The sequence below is a fragment of the Solanum tuberosum genome, unplaced genomic scaffold (assembly GCF_000226075.1).
Source record: "Solanum tuberosum cultivar DM 1-3 516 R44 unplaced genomic scaffold, SolTub_3.0 scf00415, whole genome shotgun sequence".
In the NCBI taxonomy this organism is placed as follows: domain Eukaryota; kingdom Viridiplantae; phylum Streptophyta; class Magnoliopsida; order Solanales; family Solanaceae; genus Solanum; species Solanum tuberosum.
Window position 1 is genome coordinate 377057 of NW_006239349.1, and position 25279 is coordinate 402335.

Genomic DNA, 25279 nt, shown 5'->3' on the forward strand with positions numbered 1-25279 from the left:
ACGCCAGAATAAGAAATATGGAGACAACAAGAAAATTGAGTATGATGTATCACAATTTTTGTTAAACTGATAAAGAATATGGCCTGATATGTCTTTAAATAAGTAATTTTTAGTTATGAAGTTAATTATGGGAAGTTGCTCATTGTATGGACGTAATGTGAGGATAATGGGCTATATTTAGAGTCAATTCCTTATTTAGTTTGTTGTACTTAAAGATGTATTAATGTATAAATAAAAAAAATAAAAATGATACAAAAATACAGCAAAAAAGTGATAAAAATTGTAGTCATTTATTGTAAATAACATTCCTATAGCTATTGGTATTCATTAACCCTATAAATATAGTTATTTTTGTAAGTTGCTCAAATAAAAATCCATTGACAACTAGTTTGGGAAAAAGCCTTAAAATGAAACAACAAAAAAGAGTATATTAGAGCAAACCTTTTTGTATTTTAAATTAATAAAGATAAATAAAATTTGGCGAAAACTTTATAATTTTTTTAGGAATTTCATATTCAACTATATATTATTTTATATACCTAACTAATCATTGATCAACTTGTATTCAAACACATCTCGATATAAATTGTCTAAATATTGAAAATCAATTGATAACAAATGTTAAAAATCCATTAAAAAAATTGATTTCACTGGCATTTATAATAGTTGATTGACACTTTAATTTATTTATACAATTTCACAATAAATCCTAATATTTTATTCAATTCCACGATGAATCATATAATTCGATCTACAAAATCTTAAACTTCTATAGAATCCTATTTTTTATATTAAAAAAAATCTTAATCATAAGCTAAACGATGATCTATGTTGAAATTGAAGGTTAAATGGGGTAAAAGTAAGATTGAATGGTTTTTACCCATTTAATTTTGATTTTAGAACTTTAATTTTGATTTCTAACCCTTCTTAATCTCTATCCATTTAATCAAACAAAATTACTATGAATGTCCTAGTTAGATTAGATGGACAGAATTAACCACACGAAGTGTTACACGACACTTTTTAAAATTAAAATGAAATATGTATAAAATATATAAGCAAGTAATCATCATGAGTATTTTTAATATAAGAAGGTGTTAATTTAAGTAGGTAAACGAAATAAGATCATAATATTTGAACACTTACATTAATTTTTTAAATTTGATAAGAAGATGTCTAAAAAAGATGAAGAAGTAATACCACTTTCACTGTATTACTTATTTTGCAAATAATTTTTATACAAACTTGTTATTTGTATATATCACATTAATAAAAATAACAATAAATTATTTTAAAGTAACATAAATAATATACTTAAGATATGTCTGTGTTAAACTTTTTTTCATATAATTAAAATAATAATTTATATAATATAAAATTTATTTTAATTATGGACTTTTTAATTAGGAAAAAAATGTGTATAAATTGTAACTTAATTGCCTTTGTTTCTTTTTTCGTACACTATAGATACATGACCCCTTTTTTTATTACTTTTTCTCCATCAAAGACACTCAACTTTCTTGAAATACTCCGATTTTATTTTTCTATACTGAGAAAAAAACTCCGGTGCCGGAGAAGAAATCGGCGGGCAAAGCTCCATCGACGGTGTACAATCTTGAAAATAAAAAAGAAAATCAAGAAAATGGTTTGGGGCCTTTTTCCTATTGATCCTCTTCCAGGTTCTATACAGGCTTCTCTCTACTTGTTGTTTCTTTCCTTAAAAAATACACTTGACCTAGTAACCAAGAAAGCAATGACACTAAAAGTTCACTTGACCTAGTAACCAAGAAAGCAATGATACTAAAAATTCACTTGACCTAGTAATCAAGAAAGCAATGGTACTAAGTGTCACTTTTAGGATTGATATTAATTATTAATCAAGAAAGCAATTATTTATCCCTCTTTTTTCTCTTTTAAGTTTATGGAATATTAAGCCCTCAAAAGGGTGTGAGCTAGTGATCAATGAATAGAATATTAAGCCCTCAAAAGGGTGGGACCTAGTGATCAATGAAAAGGGAGAGGGGGGAGAACCGTGATGTTTTAGGTTCAAAATTGCAGTGGAGGCAAAACTAGATGATTTCTTCCTGTCTGCATAAGCCATTGTGGTGCTGAGTTATGGTACTTGTGCTGTGAGTCCAGGATTATGTCTTTGTTTCTGTTATTATGCCTATATTAGGTTTGGTCTGAGTAGAGACTTGTATTTTAGTGTAGGATGATTTATAGAAACACTAGGTTTAGAGAACCTCCAAGTTTGCCTTAAAAGACAAATTACACGTAGGTGTTTTGGCATACGTGTTACTAGTGGCAGACGAGGTTACTTGATTTATATTTAACTGTCTAAGTGGCAGAGTTATGTGGTACCTGTGCCATTGGGAGGTATTAGGTACCTAGTAGACTCTACTTTTTGAGGTGTGCGCATGTTGGTCTGGGGACCACCATATATAAAGACAAATTCATTTTGTAGTATTGAAACCAAATGTGGCTGGATAAAGCAGGATGGATATATAGATCAATATAGCTTAGACCCTACTAGTTAGGCTTTGAGGCACAATTGATTGAGGACTTATGTCCCATGAATAAACATATGCGCGAACAATCAATTGTGTTAGTTATAGTTACAAAACGTATGAACTAGTTTTACTAATGTTGAAAGTTGAAGCAAGTCGTTCATGGCTTTTATTGATCACATTTTGTTAATGACTTCTGTTGGTTTCATTTTAGACTAGAATTCTGGCTGATTTATCATCTTATTAACTTTGCTACTATCAATCGCTAATACACTGCTCGTTGTATATGCGACAGGTGAAGATAGTTACTATTTCTTCAACAAAGGTACATATAAAGTGGGTCGAAAAGGTAATCTTCTCAATTATGCACTCTCATAAAATCTCTCATAAAATTTTCTTAATATGTTTTCTAATTCCTTACAAGGCGTAACTTTTGAGTTTCCTCTCTTAGCTTGGTTACTCGCGCTGTCACTGCTTCCTTTTTGATTAATCTTGTTGATGAGATGACTTAGATGTCACAATTTCTGATGTGATCTGCCTTCAGTCCAAGTCGTGGGTCATGACAATAGAGCATTTAACATGCCATAATTGGTTTGCCGATGGTCTGTTGTAATTAGGCTTAAAACATACTTTTCCTTTAACTTGTAACAAAATTCCTTCAAGACACACTCCTCCTTCACAGACAAATTTTTACACACCGCGCTTGCTCAGTTGGCATGCATATTTTTTTACCAGCTAATGAAGCGCGTGAACAAGAATTTTTGCATCAGATGTATTATTTAAGTGACGTGTGTCAAAATTTTATTAATATTTATTTTTATCTTCTTCCTTACTTAGACCCACATTACTTCTGTCATGGACTTCCCTTAAATGTATTGTTTCACAGGATGTGATGTCATTGTCAACAAGGATAAAGGAGTTTCAAGGATACATGCAGAGATTTTAGTAGATGAGATGATTTCTTTGGATCAGTCGTTGAAGAAACCCTCAAATATTCTGTTTAAAGTACGTGTAAGAGACTGCTCAAAGTATGGCACATTCCTCAACAAGAATCTGGATTCGAAGGAGAAAGTTCACGAGTTTCCAAATAGAGAAACGATGCTCAAGGATGGCGATCTAGTTTCATTTGGAACTGGTAATGCAACTTACAGGTGATTGAAGTTACATGTTGTGACTCTTACTCCTATATAGTACCTTTTGTTAGTTGACCATCAATCCTATTGAACAACATATTGATGTGATGATATTCATCAAACAGATTCTCTTATCTGTCATTCATATTTTTCATTTGCTCCCCGAAGCATTCAAAGACAAATCAACTTATTACAAAGAAGGTTTCATCAATAGGTGAGTGATCATTTATGCTAGTACATAAATATATGTTCAGATAGTGTATGCACTTTTGTGTTTCAGGCTACTTATAATATTACCAGTGTGATGTGATGAATTCTTGATCTTGTTTAATTTTTTTACTCTGCTAATTTTATACCATTGTTTCCTATCCGGTGGAAAAAATGATGAAGCCAAAAATAAAATAAAGATGTGATGGGAATCATATTAGTCTTTGATGCACAAATTGTGGTTAAGTGACAAAATACAACTAATTATTTTTATACCTATTTTCTATTGGAGTTGTGGTCAAAAGGACCAAGAACTGCAAGAGTATCAAAATATGTCCTCATACATAATCCTAGAGACCGGATTTGGTACTTGATTTACTGTAGACTGCAGTTACATTTAAAAGAATAAATACCTATGTATTATCAAAAAGACTAAATGCTTGTGCTTACAAGCACAGAAAGTATCTTGAATGCTTTCATGCATTTTAGGATGCCACAATCATAGTAGTCTAAAGTTGCAAAAGCACAAGGAACCTGTTAGGCTGTTATAGAGGGAATACCTAGATTATATTATAATCTCAATTCTTTTCATTATATATATTTGTATGCTGAGAAGATGTCATATTCCTATTACTATCAATCTCCTTGCAGGTGCAAGTATAACTAAGAAGTGGAGTTTGGACTGCTCCCATGTGCTTGTAGATGACTCCTTTCCACTGAGTGATGACCTGATTGATGCGATTGTCGCTAGAAAACCCTTGGTTCAATATAGCTGGGTCGAGGTATTCTTTGTATAAATCACCTAAGATTTTGCAAGTATAATTTGCCAACAAACATGTCTATTTGCATTTAGAGTAGCTGATATCTAGATACGCAACTGTAGTTCAAAGTGGTGATACTGTAACCGAATGTGTACGCATGACAATCCTTACACATAGATTTACTAATGTGAGGAATATGATTTAGCTGTTTCATGATTGTGCTTTTCCTACCTTACATTATGTCAGATCTTTTGCTTCGTTATTCTGAAGATTTGAGATAGTTTTTCAATCTTCCAGAGGGATCCAAACATAAACAGGCGGGTATCATTATGCGTGGACTTCATAATTGCAGTGATATAATCAATGATAGCATTATGCTTTTCTTTCTGTGATGTTCCATAGCATCAGATAATCATCTGTCCCCTCTGCATCAGGAAAATTGTTAGTTATTGAGCCGTGCTATAATAGACTACTTTTCCTATTCTTGTAGAAAGGAGGAAATCGAGAAGGAGCACAAGTGTGGTCTGAAATACTATCTCTTTGCATTATGTTGGTTAAGAAGCCAAAGATTCATTGAAGGAATTAAGAATTCCCTACATAGCTTGCAAAACTTTAGTTTACAGTTTCAGTTTTCTGGTGCAGCTTAACAAGCGTACATGATGTAAATGTTTTCTTGGATTTGTGGCTCCCTACCCTTTGAAAAGGGACTTACATTGAGAAGAAGTACAAAAGTGGCCTGATTTTTATTTTTTGTTTTGTTTTGAGAAAGGATGTAAAATATTATCTTTCTGCATCATATGGGTAATATGGATTATGCATTATATGGGTTATCTAGAAGAGAATCCATATATTCTTTGGAGGAATTTGTTCAGCTTTCTGTTGCACCTTAATAAGATTTTCGTGGATTTTGTGGCTCCTTACTCTTTGATAAGGGACCTACATCTTTGTACCTTTTGTAATTTTGAGCTCATAACTTCCTTTTCCGAGTTGTTGAAATGGATACTCTTTACTCATTCTGAAAACAGAAGAAAAATGAACTTAGCCCTTAGCTCGTCGATTTGTTGCATCATGCTTTTACAGTATCCAATCATGAAGAAAGTAATTTTCCTTTTGTTTATTTATTTTTTCCATTCGAACTTGAGATCTGAGAATTTTTTAATTGGTTGACTGTGAATTTCAGCTAATTGCAGGAAAAAATATTTGCACCGATATTCCAAGCCACAGTTCGTAAGTACTGTATTAAGATTAATCACATTATGCTTTGCTGGTCTGAAATAGCATGTACAACATTTCTCTTTTGTATGCTAAGAAGATTAGTTGTGCCGTGTTACCCAGTCATGCACCAAAGTTGATGTTGGAAGGAGTTTCCGTGAAAGTGGTAGATCCTCAGTCTCGGGAGTGTTGTTTGAAAGGATATGCTTTTTTGCTGGAACCAGAAAACAAGGTGATTGTTTTCTTAGTTTTTGCTGCTACTCTTTTGCATTACATCAAGCAAGTCATGCAAGATGACTTGATTGAGAATTACTTAGATATTTGTGCTAGACTGAGATAACTTTTTCCCCTTCCTTTGCAGTATAAATTTGAGGGCAGGTTGCAGTCCTTGCTGGAAGTTGGTGGTGCCAACATTGCTTCTTCTGAAAAGGTTTGTCCTAATGGCCTATGTTATTGTTGGCTGCTCTCCCTTCCCCCTTTTCCTTGGTCTTCCTCTCTGCATCTTCTGTATAGCTCACCCCTTAAGATTGAACTAATTTGGTAACTCCTAGCATGTTTGAAAAGGTACATGGCACAACCTCTTGAATGATGTATTTCCTAATGGATAGGGGGTCAAGTTCATAAATCGGAATGCTTGTTGGAAGGGGGGAGAATGCAAAACGGGAAAGCATTTTGAAGATGCAAATTGCCTAAACCAGCATATTAAAAACAGTCACTCACTTAAGTGCACCCTTGTTTTCCTTTTCTCTTTTTTCATTGGACTGGTAAACTGCACTTTTTTCACTTGTGCCAGAATATATATTACTTTGAGTGTAGTATATAAAGGTGTACTCAACAGTCAGCAAAGCGGTGGTAATTTTCTTGAGTTGATTCCATATTCTTAGTGGATAAGTGAAAAAGGTTAACGGAATGACAAATCAAGTTAGAAGTGAAGGCATAAAAGAGAAGAGGTCCTTATCCAAAAAGAGAGAGAAAGAGCATGGCCTACTATGGGAATGGCTAGAGATAGACAGATGAGATTTTGGATTCATACAACTCCAAATATACTGCATGAGTCTAGATTGAGTTGAATCACACCTTTGCATTTCCTATTTTGTGATTGCTGCCAAGTTTCAACATCTCTTTCTTTTCTATTTTGTGTGGTGGGGTTTCATGGGGTGCTCATGGTTTTGCATACAAGATACATACTATTGAGCCACAGAAGATTGTGTATGTAGTAATGTTTAAACTTACTAACTCATTTCATCTGCTTTTAGGTCTCGGAGAAAAATGGAAATGACCGTGTGGTATGTGTAGTTCCAGCAGGATCAAACAACTTTAAGTCTTTTTCTAACCAAAGTTCCTTGCCATGGGTGAGTGAAATAGATCTGGTTTCTGCGGTTCTATCCGGATATCTTGATCCTATTCTTATCACATCCCCACCAGGTGAGTGTAGTATAAGTTTAGAATTTATTTCTTTCCTTGCACACGACATAACAATTGACTTTCTATGTACATAAGTTTCTATTTTCTCCATTCATGTCTTTGCTCACTCATGTTCACTTTCCTCCTTTCCAATCTCTTTCCCCCTTTAAATTTTGGTTTGAAACTTTTACCAGCAGATTCAAATTGCAAAACATGATATGTATTGAATTTACTAATTACATGCTCAGATATGGACCTCTAAGGCTCTAACTTGCAGTGGATCGCCATTTTGATGTCTGGTCTGTGGTAATAAAAGTAAAAAACCTCATGATGATTATTTGAGGTGGTCAAGGATCAGGTCATTTTATCACTGTGCATCTGTGCCTACTGTTGTGCAAAAGCAAATAAAAATTGCTTGTTAGACTAGCCAAGAGGTTTTAAGAGTGTGGCTTTGGACTGGTTGATAAGGTCAACTAATCGTGCAATAGAATTTCTCATAAAATCTTGCACCATCTTGTTTAATACTGGTTGAGTCGATTTTTAACTAGGGGATGATCCATTATTAGTTGCGACTTACGGATTCCCTTTAGATAGATAGAAATTGGCTACTCATGACCATGGTAATTGGTCATTGATCTTGCAGTTAGTAATGTCTTTCGACAATTGATTCTTGAAGCAGTCGCCTTATTTTCTCCAAATGAAAAAGTAAACTACCTTTGTAAGCTAGCTTTGATTGACATATTAAATAAAAATGCAACAGTTTTTCTTTTCACAATAAGTTTTTTAATAATTTACAAAATCCCTGCTTTGTGTACCATTTGCTCAAAATGGATCCAAGAAGTTTCTTACACAAATAAATTGCTTGTAGATATGCTTGAATGCGTGGATACTGGATAACTTATTTTACTTTTCTGACTTCAAGAAGTACACGAGTAGAATTCATTTGTTTTGATGAAGTAGGTAGGATATATCATAACAGGCAGAAATCCTTTTGTGCATATAATATAGAAGATGCAAAAAGGTTACAAAAGAAGTGAGAAATTCATTGAAGTCTTTATCAGGACATTCTGGTTCAACCCGGTGCTGATAAGATGTGCATTATTATGAATCTATGTGTTCTGCCAATTTTATCTCATATGCTGATAAGTTGTGCATTGTTATGAATGTATGTTCTCTGCCAATTTTATCTTATGTTCTTTACTAAATAGTTGTCCTCTGCAGTGCTCGTTACCTCTTCATGCTCCACAGATGAGACAGTGGTTGCAGACTCAGATGCCGAAACAGAAAGTACAAAATCAGATCACATCGCTGCTGCTTTCTGTTCAATAGAATCTTCAGAGCATGACAGCAAGGGAATAACTTCTATACACAAGTTAGAATCTGTTGAATATCACAACGAAGATAAGTGTACTGTTCAAATAGTGATGCCTAGGGATAAGGTATACACGAGGGACACATCTCCCAGTTCAACAAAACATATTAAACACGATGGAGGTCACATACCACATGATGATGCTACCATCCATGACCCTGAAGGTGGTTACATCAGGCGCTTAGGCGTCAAAAGTGATAATACAGTGGTAAAAGAAGATATCACGGATCAGCGGGAAAATGGGAAGTTGGATATCATATATAGCCAAGATTTAATTGTTAGAGATTCTATCATGTCATTACCAGTCTCTTCTTCATCAAATGGCGGAGTTACAAATTTTAAGCGCTTCCGTAAGGTTTGTATCTATTGCAATGTCTTATATGAAGTATATTCATAACAGAGAATGAAAAATTCCCACTTCACTTTCTTCTTTAGCATGCCTTTCCTTTGTTGCTGAAATATTAGACTTCCATCAGCATCAGAGTTCAGCTAGCAATTTCAGCTTGATCTTGTCCTGTTCTGTCTAAATTGGTGCTGAAAAGTCTGATATAGACTATGACGATGATCCATGTGTCTGTTTTGCTTGTCTAATATGCAGTTGGTTCAGTAAAATTCTAGGTTTGATTTGATTGCTAGTCCAGGAAGCATATCAGTTTTTGTAGTCATAATATTGCTTAGTGAAGATCCTTACTAAATTTTTTTTTTGCTTTCGAAAGTTCTCTGTAACTTTATTACTTCTGTAAAGTACATTAAGTTCTGTCCATGAATTGCAATTCTAAAATTGATGCATCTTCACTTTCAGTTTGGTTCCTCTTCTTCTTTGGTCAGTGGATTTGATTATTATGCTATACTCTAAATGCCAATTTTTGCTGTTCTTTTGACCTAATTTTATAGGCAAATGCTCCATCCCAGAATAGCTTTGCAATCTTCATTCCATTCTCCAAGCATCCATACCAGTAAGCAGCTAAGTCTATCTCTGGTTTGTTTATAGTCTGTAACACATATCAGACTTTGATGTTGATCTGTGATCATGATGGCAGAGAATCTGAGTGTAAGAATGAGGACGTTGCTGAATCTATTAAAGAAGAGAAAAAAAGAAAACAGATGGAGGCAATTGCCGAGGACCTGTTTAAGAGTGAAAAGGTCAGTAATATGACTTGTATTATTGCAGCTAAAATCACAGGAAATACATCTCTCAAGCCAGTGCTTCTATTTCTCTATCACAGGGAAAAAAAAGTGGTGTTGCTGGTTCCCTGCATGGGTTGTTTGCTCGTAGATAATATGGTAAGTTTCTTTACAGTGCTGAAGAACTATGCCTTCTTTTCGTTAGTCTGCAAAGCAAATGCAGCTTTTTAGTCTGCAAAGCACATACAGCTTTGTGCTTTGTGGAGGGAGTGAAAGGCTAGATGCTTCGAAGATAGAGGAATTTCCATTCAGAAGATCTGAATGGGTTGTTTACTTTTGTTATATTTTTGGTGCAAATAGAACTTTGTTAGTGACGTTGAAACTGTTATAGATCTTATTGTATCCCTTTAAAAATGGAAAATTCTTTCTTTCTCTTGGGAAGATTGTGCATTTTTATTTTTTTTGAAATATTTCTTTGGTCAGTGGATTTGATTATTATGCTATACTCTAAATGCCAATTTTTGCTGTTCTTTTGACCTAATTTTATAGGCAAATGCTCCATCCCAGAATAGCTTTGCAATCTTCATTCCATTCTCCAAGCATCCATACCAGTAAGCAGCTAAGTCTATCTCTGGTTTGTTTATAGTCTGTAACACATATCAGACTTTGATGTTGATCTGTGATCATGATGGCAGAGAATCTGAGTGTAAGAATGAGGACGTTGCTGAATCTATTAAAGAAGAGAAAAAAAGAAAACAGATGGAGGCAATTGCCGAGGACCTGTTTAAGAGTGAAAAGGTCAGTAATATGACTTGTATTATTGCAGCTAAAATCACAGGAAATACATCTCTCAAGCCAGTGCTTCTATTTCTCTATCACAGGGAAAAAAAAGTGGTGTTGCTGGTTCCCTGCATGGGTTGTTTGCTCGTAGATAATATGGTAAGTTTCTTTACAGTGCTGAAGAACTATGCCTTCTTTTCGTTAGTCTGCAAAGCAAATGCAGCTTTTTAGTCTGCAAAGCACATACAGCTTTGTGCTTTGTGGAGGGAGTGAAAGGCTAGATGCTTCGAAGATAGAGGAATTTCCATTCAGAAGATCTGAATGGGTTGTTTACTTTTGTTATATTTTTGGTGCAAATAGAACTTTGTTAGTGACGTTGAAACTGTTATAGATCTTATTGTATCCCTTTAAAAATGGAAAATTCTTTCTTTCTCTTGGGAAGATTGTGCATTTTTATTTTTTTTGAAATATGTAACTTTGTATTATATCACAAAACAGTACATGGGTTGTACTGAAACCATATATACAGATGTCTCCTTTTCCACTTGTTCCAGTCTATATTAAGTGTAAAACATCAATTACTGATACAATGTCATTGGAGTATACTTGATAACACCAAAAACATAACAATAAAATGCAGTTTAACTTGACTTTCTGGACATCATTCTCTATGCTCTCAAAACACCTAGAATTCCTTTCTTTCCAAATAGTCCACCATATACTAGCAGGGATAATTCTCCATCTGTTTCTGTCCTTTGCATTCACCCCTGCTGCCTCCCAACTCTTCAAAGCCTCTGAGACCTTCCTGGGCATGGTCCAGGAGATGCCTTTGAGATTCAAAAAAATCCTCCATAGTTGTTGGGTATACTTGCAGTATAGGAACAGATGGTTCACTGTCTCTAATGCCTCCCCACCAAGAAAGCAACTAGAGCATAAGGTTATCCCTCTTTTCTTCAAGTTATCTTGAGTCAGAGCAGCTTCTTTGGCCAATAACCATATGAAGCATGAGATTTTATGAGGTATTTTGCTTCTCCATATTTGTTTCCATGGCCAACTGTATGTATGTCGGTTTGTCTGATCCATCAACTTGTAGGAAGATTGTGCATTCTTTTGACAGCACCTTCTTGGTGGTTTTATTTAATTATGATACAGCAAGCATTTCTCGAAAAGGCTCTGTTCGGCGTTCGTATGCATCAATTTCCTCATGCAGCGTAGCATCTTTGATATAGGGCAGAGGCAATATAACAACAACATACCCTGTGTAGTCCCACAAGTGGGGTCTTAGGAAGGTAGGATGTACAAAAACCTTACTCCTACCCTTGCGGGGTAAAGAGTCTGTTTCCGATAAGATTAATATACCCTTGACTCAAAAGAGCAGATACTTGAAGCAGGGTTACAAGAAAAATATGACATCAAAGATCAACATACCAAGCAAATAAAATAACAGGTAGTAAAACACATTGAGAGATAAGAAACTACATGATTACTCAATACTACTCCCTCTGTCCCAATTTATGTGACTTACTTTCCTTTTTAGTAAGTCCCAAAAAGAATGACACATTTATATATTAAGTAACAATTTAACTATAAAATAGCTATTTTACCCTTAATGTATTGATTTACAGCCACACAAATTTCTATCATTCATTTTGGACCACAAGTTTTAAAAGTCTTCATTTCTTTCTTAAATTCCGTGCCGAGTTGAACTACCTCACATAAAATGGGACATATGTAGTACTAATAATAAGGTTGCGACGAGGAGATAGGGCTTGCCCCTTGCCTCTCCTACCGAAAGAACTACAACACTTGGCTACACCTGCTAACCTTCTACCTTATCTTCGATCTCTACATCTTCCTATCTAGGGTCATGCCCTCAGCAAGTTGGAGCTGAGTCATATCCTGTCTAATCATCTCCCCTTGGTTATTCTTCGAACTGCCTCTACCTCTCCTAACTCCTACAACAACCAACTTCGCTCACACATCCTTACTGGTGCATCCGCATGCCGTCTCTTTACATGCATGCCCGAACCATTCCAACCTTGCTTCCCTTGTCATGTCTACCATGGAGGCCACTCTCACCTTGTCCTGTGTAACTTCATTCCTAATCATATTTCTCCTAGTATGCCCACACATCCACACAATATTATCATTTTTTGAGACCAGAATGCAAATAGCTCTGAAGTACAAGTGTTAATTTCTGTCAGCATCATATATAAGAAGCGTGTCGTCAGGATAAACAACATGAGTCTAGCAGATTCCTCTGCCATCTTTACCAGAAATGCAAATCTCTCCATTCCAGCTCAATTCTTCAGGTCTCTTAAGCAGTATTCTTAGGGGGTTCCATGACAATCACAAAAAGATAAGGAGAGAGAGCGTCTCCTTGTCTTAGGCTCTTTTAGACTTAAAGAAGCCTTCGGGGCTTCCATTAATGTGAAGATGAAGTCTGACAGTAGAGATGCAAGTAAGGATCCACGTATCCACCTATCCCCAAAAGTGCACAAGTCATGACTTCCAATAGAAAATCAAATGCCTTTTCTAAATTACACTTGCATATTAATCCTGCCTTCCCCATTCTCAAGTAGTAGCCAAGACACGGATTTGCAATTAACGACATCTAAAATTTGTCTACTTTTAATGAAGGCATTTTGGTTGCCTGTAATGAGTTTGCTTATCATATGTCTTCAATCTTTCAGCAAGCACCTTTGCAATGAGTTTGTAAATGGTACTAGGATGCTATAGTTCTAAAGTCATTAATCTCCATTTCCTCTTTCTCTTAAAGAGAGCTCTGAAAGTAGCAGTGAAACTCCTCTCAAATGTGCCTTCCTGATAAAAAAATTCCAATGTTTTCATTTATATCAGTCCTGTCAGTGGGCCAACCTTTTTTAAAGGACATGTTGAATCCATCAGGTGCCAGGGGCTTTACCCCATCAAATTGCTTGTGTGCGTCATCTTCCTCTGTAAATGGCCTTTGAATCCACTTGCATTCTTTGACCCCACATTTTTATCTTTGAGTAAAGAGCATCTCATAAAAGCTCTGAATGTGTTCTTTGATCAGCTTCTTGTCTCCAAACAATTTTCTTTCAACCTCAGTCTTGTCAATATTATTGTACTTCTCTGGGCATTGGCCATCTTGTGGAAAAAAATTGTATGCTTAAAATCTTGATTTTTGTGTTCAAGGTATTTCGACAGCCTCTGCAATTTCTTCCAGCTCATAAGACTACCTTTTTGTCTGCCTCTTTCAGCTTCATCTTCATTCACAGACTGAGCGATCCAGCTCCTCTAATTCGGAGAGGATGTTTTCTGCTTGTGTTTAAGCTTTCCATATACTTGCTTGTTCTATTCTCTAATGACAGCCTTGAGCAACTTAAGTTTTTTTGGAGGTAAGCACTTGAGACACAAATTAGAACAAAGAGAATATTTTGTTGTAGAAAGTCTTAAATTCAGGATCTTCCTCTGCGAATTTCCTGAGAAACAAAGTCAATGGCACGTAGGTTCAAAGCTAGACCAACTACTCCAAGAGCACTCATCCATAAATCGAAAGGTGAAAAAAAGCACTAGATCTTTCTTCATGGTTGGTTTACTAGGGTAAAACGTGCCCCTTTCCACCTCCAAGTAGTCGTGTTGGTGTGTTCCGTGTTAATCATTCTTGGAAGATTTTCCTATATTAACTTTTGGCTATATTGTTAAAATAATTCATAAGGTAGTAGACTAGTGGCTACAATTTGGATATGAATCTGATTTGATCACTTGCTTAGGAGAAAACAAACTCAAGAACATGTTGGTTTCCATGTGGATTCTGTTAAGAGTCATAAGTACTTCTGTATCACATGCATATGGTTTGTGTTTCACCCACATACATTTGATCTTTCAGTGTTTTAGGGTTAGTGAACTGAACTGAAGAGCTTGATAGAGGATCATTGGAATTGGCTTAACTGCAATTTTACATGCATGATGATTAGCTGCCTACAATGTGAGTTTCCAGAACTAGGATCAGCCTACTTATATAGAATAGAAGGTTTCTTTTTAGCCAATGGTTCTTGAAGTTTATCTGCCTACTGTTGCAATAAATAGTAGAATTACATAACCTATGCTGTTTATTCATTATGAGATTGGCAAACCTGTTTTGACTTGCTTGGTATTTGCGAGACAAATTAAAAGCCAGGAGAGGTGACTTGAAGGGACAAAGTGTTGACCTGATGCTCAAGCATTTTTAAGCTGTTATCTGATGGTGGAAACAGATTTATTGGGTTTTGGTAACAAAAACAGCTGCATTTTGGTGTTATACTTGATCCCTGAAATCCTTAACAGCAAAAAAGAAAAAAAGAAGTAAAAGGTCAAAGCTTAGTTTATATCCCTCTGTCTTAAGGGGAACAATCTCAGTAAATACGGGAGTTTTAAGCACAGCAGATGAGCAAGCTGCATTATGCAGAGATGGTACTGTCGTCGAGCTGCCAAACTCTTGGTTCCTAAGAGAGAAGGTTTCATGTTGGTTTGAGTTTGATGAATTGCCTTAAGCTTACTTGATGACTGTCCACAAACTCAAATTGTTATGATTGATGCATATTATATCAGTAGTATGATTTCTTCTTGGAATGCTAACATACCAATTTTGTGTTTCCAGATACCAAAGATATGCAGGTGTACTGGATCAACCATCTAAGACATTTTGTTGGTATTCCTAGTTTCTTAGAAAACACTGTAGATAACACCCTCCTTTTGTTTTCTCCTTGTATGAAGTCATCAATTTCTTCAGGATGAATTCTGTTAAGCTATTGTATTGGGTCATTCTTGAAACTAATATTTTCTTTCTTGTTTCTTCACATGTGTTCCTTGATTTGTTTTTCATTCTTAATGCTATGACTCATTTATGTTTAATGTGAATCAGCAAGTGAAACAAAAAAAAAAACCTTCAGCGTCCGTGGAAAATGATAGGATTTGCACTCGGCAGCTGATTGTACATGATGGTGTTATTCAAGCTTATATTCAGTTTTTCCAAAGTAGTTAACTTGTAGCTAGTGTTGGCAAATGTGAGAGAAAAGGTTGTCTGAGCGCTCCTCTTATTGGAAATGATAAATTTTTAATGGTGCATATATTATTGGACTCTCTTTGTGCTATAAATAAAAAACAATCATATAAAGAAAAAAGTAACAACTTGTAAGTTGAAGTTACAAAATTTTATAAGTTTGATGCTACTTTACTGACATATATAATACTTTATAATTTAAAAATAAATATATACTTGAATAAACATAATTGTTTGCATATAATAAATAAAAAAAGTAAAAACTAAAAAAAGGGTGATAATTGTATAGTAATTATTGCATAGCATAAAATGGAAAATACAATACCGCATATGAAAATATTATATAGTTGCTAGTAAAACCACGAAATCTAAAAATATGAATGAATGAGGTACCATTTATTAATGTTTCATTAAGAACCTGAAACTGAAGATGATGGGGAATTAGAGATTATGAAGATTCTATAGTAAAAGAAAATTATAACTCATAAGCACGTTAGTGAAAGGGAAAAAAACACGAGAGATATTTATACAAATATGTATAGTGACTCTAAAATTATTCTTTCAACATTATTAAAATTATGAAAGGTTCGAACAATTATGATATTGAATTTTGCGCTTCTCATCATAAGTAATGGAATGTTAAAAGCTTGAAGTAATAATTAATGAGGAAAAATCCTTTTGGCCAGAATGAGGAAAAATCTTTTTATCCAATTTTTACTAAATAGATTGATAAAAATATGAAGTTATATTTCTAATTGGGGTGAGATTCACGCTCAAGCACTGAGAATGTAGATTGTGTAAAAAGTGTGTATTTATTGTAATTCTGAAATGTTTTGTGGGGTAATAGGATGCTTGCAAAATTAAGGTGTTTTTTTGAAAATTCGGGACAACTTCATGTGTCACTTTATGTCTTTTCTCTATATTATATTATATTATTATGATACGATGATATATGATAATATATAAGAGTAAATGCAATTAAACCATCTAGGTAGTTGAAGGTTTGTGGACTTTTCATTACCAATATTACTCCTTTGGGTCCCAAGCCAATGGAAGACTTATGTTTGGTCCTTGAAGAGAAGACTTTAGCGTTTACCTATTAATTAATGATGTTTGCAGATAGAAATGCCTTGTTTCATTGTTCAACACTAAAAGAGGTGAGCAGAATGGTCCGTCCCCCTATCCTTCACTTTGAACTGGAATTTGTGGACTACATCAGTCTCTCTTGTTTGCTATTTGGAAATTATTGGGAGAAGAAAATTGACTCCAGCAACTATACAATAACTCCCTCTTCTTTCTGTTCATCCAATAGAGCTGATCTCCTTTTTAAAAACAATGTGTAGGGGAACAAACATTCTGCTAAAATGTTATACAATCCTCATCTTTCTTCACATTTCACAAACATGCAATGCTTGGAACTTGAAGAGCAAACACTGTATCCCTTCTTCTTGTGGTCATATCCGTGACATAAGCTACCCTTTTCGCTTAAACACCGATCCAAAACATTGTGGTTTCTCAGAAGCTGAATTAGCTTGTTAAGGCAACAAAACCATTATATCACTCTTCTCCAAGAACTTGTATGTGCAAGCCATCAACTACGATAACCAGACAATTCGCCTGGTAGATCCAACGTTACAAAACGCTGATATGTGCTCTCTAATACTACCTCCTCATCTTAATTCCCACCATTACAATAGTACACATTTTCGTCTGTATTAAAATGGATCAGAGAATAGTATTAAAAGAGCAGCAGAGCCTATCTTCATGTTCAACTGTCCCTTTGCTATTAATACATTTCTAGAAATTAGTGGCTGCAAATTAAACAGATACACTTACTTAAAGATTGGAGAAATGAATGCATCAGAAGTCAGTGATGGATGCAGAGTACAACTCGTCGGTCTGACCTCATGGCCTAATATTAAAGAGGCAGAGAACAACATTTCCCTTTCTGATTTTCATCAAGCTATCACCTATGGCTTCGAGCTTTATTATATCGGGTTTATAGAAAGTATATTTAAGGATTCACTTCTATTTTCATCAATTTTTTCTCTCCATAATTATCCATGGATTTCTCATTTTAAATTCGCTAATGTTTGGACCTTAATCTAACCAGGGGATATTTGGATGTCACTCGGGCTGTTAATTGGGAGTTTCTTGGGTAAGCTCGTATCCCTTTAGCAAGTTGTATTATTTGGCCGGACAGAATTAGCATTTCGTTAGTATTATGTCTGTTGGTTTGTCATAACAATTATCATCTCTTCATTTCCACAACTCTTTTACACTTAAAGGTGACATGCAACAGCAGGTAACTATCTATAATAAGCCTAATTTTATGGTTTACTTGGAACCAGACAAAATTATGCCTTAAGAGAATGTAGGAACATTCTAAGTTACTTTTCTTATTCCTGATAGTCTTTTTGTTTCCTTAGTACAACTTCTCAAACATGTAGGGTCTTTAATACTGAAATTTATGATTGGCCTTCCGTTCATAATTTTATTTCTGGGGTACAAATTCAAGAGGAGGCATTTGTCCATGTATGATGCGATTGAAGGCTTTTTGCAAACACAAAACAATTTCATGTCAATCAGATGTAACTACTCCCACGTAAAGAGAATGACCAGAGGATTCAAAGAGAAATTAGGTGAGGGAGGTTACGGCAGTGTATACAAAGGAAAGCTTCAAAGTGGAAGAGATATAGCAGTGAAGATGTTGAGCAAGCCTAAAGCTGGTGGGCAAGATTTCATGAATGAAGTAGCTACCATTGGAAGGATTCATCACGTCAATGTGGTTGGACTCGTGGGGTATTGTGTTGAGGGAACAAAGCGTGCTCTTGTATACGACTTCATGCCCAACGGATCACTTGATAAGTACATCAGCACCAGTCAAGAAGAGAGTCCTTAGTTAAGTTGGCAGAGGAAGTATGACATTATTCTTGGAGTGGCTGGGGGAATTGGGGATTTGCATCGAGGCCGGGGTGTACGAATTTTGCATTTTGATATCAAGCCACACAACGATTCTTTTGGATGAGAATTTCATTCCAAAGATTTCTGACTTTGGGCTTGCAAAGTTATATCCAACAGATAATAATAGCATTGTGACTCTCACAACTGCTCGCGGAACGATTGGATATGTAGCTCCAGAGTTGATCAGCAGAAGCATTGGAGCAATCTCTTACAAAGCTGATGTTTGCAGCTTTGGAATGTTGTTAATGGAAATGCTGGACTTGAAGAGACATGAAGTTGCAAATGAAGAGAATTCCAGCCAATATTTTCCTTATTATATTTATGATAAGTTCAACAAGGGGAAGGAGATCCTGGTGGATGAAAAGAAGATGGCTAGAAAGCTGAGTTTAGTTGCATTATGGTGCATTCAGACGAATCCAATACAATGCCCTTCAATGAGTAAAGTATTAGAAATGCTTGAAGGTGAAGGTGAAGTTGAAGTGCTAGAAGTACCTCCTCAGCCTATTCAGTCTCAACCCATTGTTCATCAGATGATGGGAAGTTCTATGGCATTTTCGTCTGATTCAATGGCTTTGTTAGAAAACTCTGTTGATAATCCCATCGAAGTATATATTTGTTCTGATTGATTTTAGGTTTTTTTTTCCAGCTGATTGATTATAGTTGATGTAATGTTTATTTTAAATGATGACATATTTGCGAGAAGGGCTTCGCGCTTACGAAGGGCCAGGTGATACACTGTCAATTGAGTAAGCCTAAAGAGCAAGGAAGATTGATATACCAAATGATACACTGTCAATTGAGTAAGCCTAAAGAGCAAGGAAGATTGATAGTGCTCTTGAACAGCTGAACCCGATTCTTCCAAGGAAGAAGATGAATTGAGAGAGAAGAGATAGAGAGAAAAAAGAGAATTTCTTATTGATCTGAATTGATACCTTTACAATGAAATCAACGAGTATATGTAATAGAGAAGGGACAGCTGTCCACAATTCAGTTATAACAACTAGTAACCGACTTCCTCTACCACTATTACAACTCACGTGTCCCACTTAACAGACTCAAATACAAAATTACGAAAATTAACGACTAACTCAATTTCTAATCAATTGACATGTAACACCAGGTCTGAGTTGGTCCGTCTCATTCGCGATGAACAAATAACATGGACATAATTAAAAGTCTAGTTTCAACCTTAGACTCCATAACTCGATTTTGGGGCTTGGGATTATAGTTTGGGATGATTTTAATGGGGTTTTGTTGGGTTTCTTCGTAAAGTATAATTCTAACCTTCTAATTAAGCTTCCCCCGAATCTTATCATCAAATTAGTGATTTAAATTGGGGGATTTGGGGTTTTGTTTTTTACCCCAATGTGAGATTGATGTAATTCTTCGATTTAGGGCCCGATCAACAGCCCATTTTAGTTTATTTTCAGCATGTAAGTTCCCCAACCTATGGATAAACCAATTTTGAAAGAACCTTTTAGATTCCATAGGGAGTCTGGGGTTGACTTTTTGACTAGATTTTTGAGCTGAACTTTTATATGCTAATATGGGTCTCTACGGACTAGTGTATTTACCTAGATTATGTATGTATTTGAACAAATTAGGACCGTTTAGAGGAATTAAGGAAAGGCAATGCCATAATTTGATTTTTTTTCCGAACCCCAATTAAGGCAAGTTGAGATGCAAGGTGACCTTATTTTATAATGTGTTACGCTCGTCACATGGAATAGGATTCTATCATGATGATAACCACGAGTAAATATTTCAAAAAGTCATTCAACTTTGAGAAATTATGTTGTAAAGTCATTCTACTTTGTTTTATATCAATAAAATCACTCAACTTTGAATATTTCTTTTATAAAATCACTCAATCAAAATTACCATAAAAATAATTTTACAAGATAAAATCATTATTTTTTAAAGTATATATATTTACGAGAAACTTCTTAAAATATTTATAAGTCATGAAATTAAAAATAATTGACATGAATTTTGAACTTTTTAGTAAATTTGTGGAGCGTGTCGAATCTCTTTTTGGTGTGTTTTGATTGCAGATTGTTATTAGAGGCAGATGAATCATTTAATTAATTAAACTAATATATCAATCAAATTTCATTGCTAATCATCTATCAACTTATGAAAACTGACAATATTGAGGTATCGACTTTCTTCTCTTCCCATTTTATATTGTTCGATTATATTAAAAATAATTTCACCAATAATTTTTTTTAAAATTCATATCTTACACTTGATTTTATTGATCCATGATTGTAATTTTTTAAAATGGAGAGTAATTTTTTTTTTTGTAATTATTGCAGAAAAGAAGAAAAACATATAAAAGATTGAGATTTGTGGGAGAACAATTAATTTATTTTATCATGTTAAAATGTTTTTATGGTAAATTTGATCAAGTGATTTTATAAAAGAAATACTCAAAGTTGAGTGATTTTATTGATACAAAACACAGTTGAATGACTTTACAACATAATTCTTCAAAGTTGAGTGACCTTTTGAGATATTTACTCTGATAACCACATGCAATCCACATATAAGTAACAACATCCCATCGGGGCCATAATCACAACACCTAGCCTGAAACACATCTCATCATGCCATAATCATGTAAACCATCACAAAGTAAATAAAATGACATTATTGAGTCGTTGGCGTTCACCTATCTAATGAGCTATTAAATCATCTATTGAGGTCTACAATTTTCTTCTGTCCATAATTTCCAACTAGCAAGCAAGGTAGTATTGAGAGACTTATCTAGTCCACAAATTCCACATATTGGAAATTATGGGGAGAAGAAAATTGAAGACCCCCAATAAATAATTGATAGCTCTATAGATAGGTAAACGCAACTAAACACACGTTTTCCATTGGGTTGGGTCCCAAACCAATGGAGAACTTGTGTTTGGTCCTTGATGAGAAAGTTCCAACTTGAAGAGAAGACTTTGACGTTTACCTAATTATTAGTGATGTATGGAGATGGAAATGACTAATTGTTTCCGTGTTCAACACTGCTTTATTATGTGAGTGTGATACCGCAGAGGATACTTTTCTTAAGGAGAGTGCAAAAACCTTAGAAGACGTTGAGAATACTTTTCAAAGGCTTATCCTTTAATTTCAGTCATTGGCGTTTTCCTATCTATCTAATGAGCTATTAATCATCTATTAGTCTGCTTTAGTTCTGCTCTCCTCTTTTTTTTTAAAGGGAGGAAATACTAATATTTGGAACATGAATTTTAAGAATGTCGGAGCATTATTCTCTTGGCTTCTGCATATTGCAGGTACCATGATCTCAGACTGAATCACTTCAGAAAAGGATTACAGCTGCACTCTCTTCTAAAGTTAGAATTAGTTCAAACTTCAAACAAAAGTGTTTCAAGTTTGCATGCTTTCAAAATTGTCTGAAATTGAAGTGTAAGAATTAAGATTTTTCCAACTTCTGTTTTGTAGACCTGAAGTTGATTTTGCAGTGGTTAAACAAACAAAAATTACAATCTTAGACTATCATCTGTCTCGCATAAAGTGGATAGTCGGTCATTTACTACAACTTTCATGTGGTTGGTAACTTCCCCTTGCATAACTAGTATGACAATAGCAACACACACCTTTGTCCCAAACATTGTTGCGTCGGCTATATTTGTTTCACATAAACATTACATCAAGTCATCAACTATAGTCAATCAGAACAAATGTCTACTTCAATGGGATTATCAGCAGGATTTTCTAACAAAGCCATTGAATCAGACGAAAATGCCATAGAACTTCCCATCATCTGAAGAACAATCGGCTGAGATTGAATAGGCTGAGGAGGTACTTCTAGCACTTCAACTTCACCTTCCAGCATTTCTAATACTCTACTCATCGAAGGGCGTTGTATCGGATTTGTTTGTATGCACCATAGCGCAACTAAACTCAGCTTTCTAGCCATCTTCTTTTCATCATCATTTGCTTCTTCATGCACCAGAATCTCCTTCCCCTTGTTGAACTTGTTGTAAATATAAAAAGGAAAATATTGGCTGGAATTTTCTTCATTTGCAACTTCATGTCTCTTCAAGTCCAGCATTTCCATTAACAACATTCCAAAGCTGTAAACATCAGCTTTGTAAGAGATTGCTCCGATGCTTCTGCTGATCAACTCTGGAGCTACATATCCAATTGTTCCACGAGCAGCTGTGAGATTCACAATGCTATTATCTGTTGGATATAATTTTGCAAGCCCAAAGTCAGAAATCTTTGGAATGAAATTCTCATCCAAAAGAATGTTGTGTGGCTTGATGTCAAAATGCAAAATCCGTACATCACAGCCTCGATGCAAATACCCTATTCCTCGAGCCATTCCAAGAGTAATGTCATACTTCCTCTGCCAGCTTAACAGAGGACTTTCTTCTTGACTGGTGCTGATGTACTTGTCGAGTGATCCGTTGGGCATGAAGTCGTACACAAGAGCACGCTTTGTTCCCTCAACACAATACCCTACGAGTCCAACCACATTGACATGATGAATCCTTCCAATGGTAGCTACTTCATTCATGAAGTCCTGACCACCAGCTTTAGGCTTGTTCAACATCTTCACTGCTACATCTCTTCCACTACGAAGCTTTCCTTTGTATACACTGCCGTAACCTCCCTCGCCTAATTTTTCTTTGAATCCTATGGTCATTCTCTTTATGTGGGAGTAGTTATATCTGATTGGCATGAAATTGTTTTGTGTTTGCAAAAAGCCTTCAATGGCATGATACATGGACAAATGTCTCCTTTTGAATTTGATCACCAGAAATGCAATTACCAACGGAAGGCCTATTACAAATTTTGCGCCCGAATACGCTGCAAGATTAAGAAGTCAAAAAGTTAACTTCCTCTTGAGCCAATATATCATACAGATGTCTTTTTCATATGCTGACCGATCTATTCTTCTCAGAAATAGATCATAGAGATGTGTGTTGCAAGTTTATCTCCTATTATTTTATAAAATCTATACCTGCCTAATTTTATATATTCTACTAAGTGTATGTTTTCTCTATGCAAACAAAGCAATATCATCTAATTTTTTAATTTAATTTTTAGTTATTATCTTACAAAATAGGAAATTATGAAATTATGTAAAAACTAATTAAGGTAATAATAACATCTAATGGTATTTGATCTGATATATAATGAATTTCTGGAGTTAATATCTCAGATGGTCATTGAACTATGCACTATTATCTCAGAAAGTCACTCAACTTTCAATTTTAACTCAAAAGTCACTCAACTATACAATTTTCTCTCAGAAAATCATTCAACTTTGAATTTTATCTCAAAAGTCACTCAACTATCTACCCTCTCTCATAAAGTCATTCAACCTATTAAATTGATATTTTAATTACGATTTACTGATATAAATTTTTTATTTAAAAACCAAATTTTAAAAAATAAAAAAACTATCCATTTAAATCATTTAATGAGCCGCTCCACTTGACCCTACCCACTAAAAATATAACATTGATCCATTTTATTGACTCTTTCTCCTCCCTTGTGCGTTTTTTTCCAGCTGTCCATTGATAATTGCTTTTGCTTCTTTTAGCAGTTCACTTATTTCTTCTTTAAATGATTTTAGTTGAAGCTGATCTTTTTCTTTGTCAGCCTTAATTCCCAGATATCGTGGATCGTTGGCAACGAAACGGACTAGAAAATCAACAAGAACACGCATAATACCAACAAGGTTAAAAAAGATTCTCCAGCCAGGGATTCCCATGAATGATGTTTCCGCAATCAACATAGACATAGTCCCACTAATGATCGAGCCAAAACTTGATGTTAGTTCTAACCATCCGGAAGTAGTACCACAGTCCACAGTTACTTTCATGAGTTGAATCAGCAACTAAAGATTGGATAACTGGGTCACATTATATTTTTTAATGGGTCAGGTCAAGTGGGTGGATCACTAAATGGTTTAAATGGTATTTTTTATTTTTTAAATTTTTGATTTTTTATATAAATAATTTATATTAGCAAATTCTAATTAAAATAACAATTAAATAGATTGAGTGACTTTTTAATATAAGAGTGGATAGTTGAGTGACTTTTGAGATGAAATTCAAAGTTGAGTGACTTTTTGAGATTTGGAGTTAATAACTTTGATGATCACTCAACTATCAACTATTTTCACAGAAAGTCACTCAACTTTCATTTTCAACTCAAAAGTCACTTAACTATGACTTCTTTGCACAGAAAGTCACTCAACTTATTTAATTATTTTTTCACTAATATTTGTTGACATGTAATTTTTCCTAATGTTTTGGGGCATCCCGACAATTATATACCTGCTAATCCGATGTCCACCCCGCCTCATATTGTGCCAGAATGGTATTTCCTACCGATCCATGCCATTCTTCGTAGTATACCTGACAAATCGGGAGGTGTAGCCGCAATAGCACCAGTTTTTATATGTCTGTTGGCTTTACCCTTTTTAAAGTATGTATGTACGTAGTTCAAGTTTTCGCCCGATTCACCAAGGAATATTTTGGTTGCTTTTGGCGGATTGCTTACTACTAGGTTGGATCGGATGTCAACCTGTGGAGGCACCCTTTGTTGGTCTCGCTCCTTTCACTTCCTCTTCAACAAGATATGACCCCGAGAGGGAAAGAGAAAGAGGGTCTTATGGAGGGAGGGGGAGGGAAAAAGCTTTCTCCGGATATACTCTCAACTTTCCCTGCTATCCTATCAACAGGTCAGTCAATATCAGTACAACTCTTAATCGTTTGTATCCCATACCTATGGGCTACTTCACTGAGACGATG

The 25279-nt window shown here is 35.0% G+C and overlaps 2 protein-coding genes and 1 pseudogene across 5 annotated transcripts in view; 2 read left to right on the forward strand and 1 right to left on the reverse strand.

The window, feature by feature from the left end:
- The first annotated feature begins 1475 nt into the window (after positions 1–1475).
- LOC102581377 (nijmegen breakage syndrome 1 protein) lies at positions 1476–15321 on the forward strand. 4 transcript variants are annotated; one of them, XR_001471731.1, is made up of 15 exons: positions 1476–1679; positions 2803–2856; positions 3394–3658; positions 3766–3854; positions 4499–4629; positions 5789–5835; positions 5944–6052; positions 6182–6250; positions 7077–7245; positions 8446–8951; positions 9491–9552; positions 9637–9739; positions 9823–9880; positions 14373–14471; positions 15123–15321. XR_001471731.1 is itself a non-coding variant. In XM_015303319.1 (14 exons), the coding sequence occupies exons 1-13, from the start codon at positions 1643–1645 to the stop codon at positions 9874–9876; spliced, it is 1695 nt and encodes a 564-aa protein (XP_015158805.1). In that variant the 5' UTR covers positions 1476–1642; the 3' UTR covers positions 9877–9880; positions 15123–15321. The 4 variants fall into 4 exon arrangements, 2 of the variants coding, with proteins under 2 accessions (XP_015158805.1, XP_015158804.1); XR_001471732.1 differs by having other exon boundaries at positions 14381–14471; XM_015303319.1 differs by lacking the exon at positions 14373–14471.
- A 2491-nt stretch (positions 15322–17812) lies between these two features.
- Positions 17813–19203, forward strand: LOC102582037 (glycerophosphodiester phosphodiesterase protein kinase domain-containing GDPDL2-like; annotated as a pseudogene).
- Positions 19204–21888: 2685 nt separating this feature from the next.
- Positions 21889–25279, reverse strand: part of LOC102604483 (glycerophosphodiester phosphodiesterase protein kinase domain-containing GDPDL2-like) — an 8477-nt gene continuing 5086 nt past the window's right edge. Inside the window, exon 4 of the mRNA XM_006363141.2 lies at positions 21889–23324. Within this exon, the coding sequence (XP_006363203.2) occupies positions 22177–23324 (1148 nt within the window). The 3' untranslated portion in view covers positions 21889–22176. The remainder of the gene's footprint in view (positions 23325–25279) is intronic.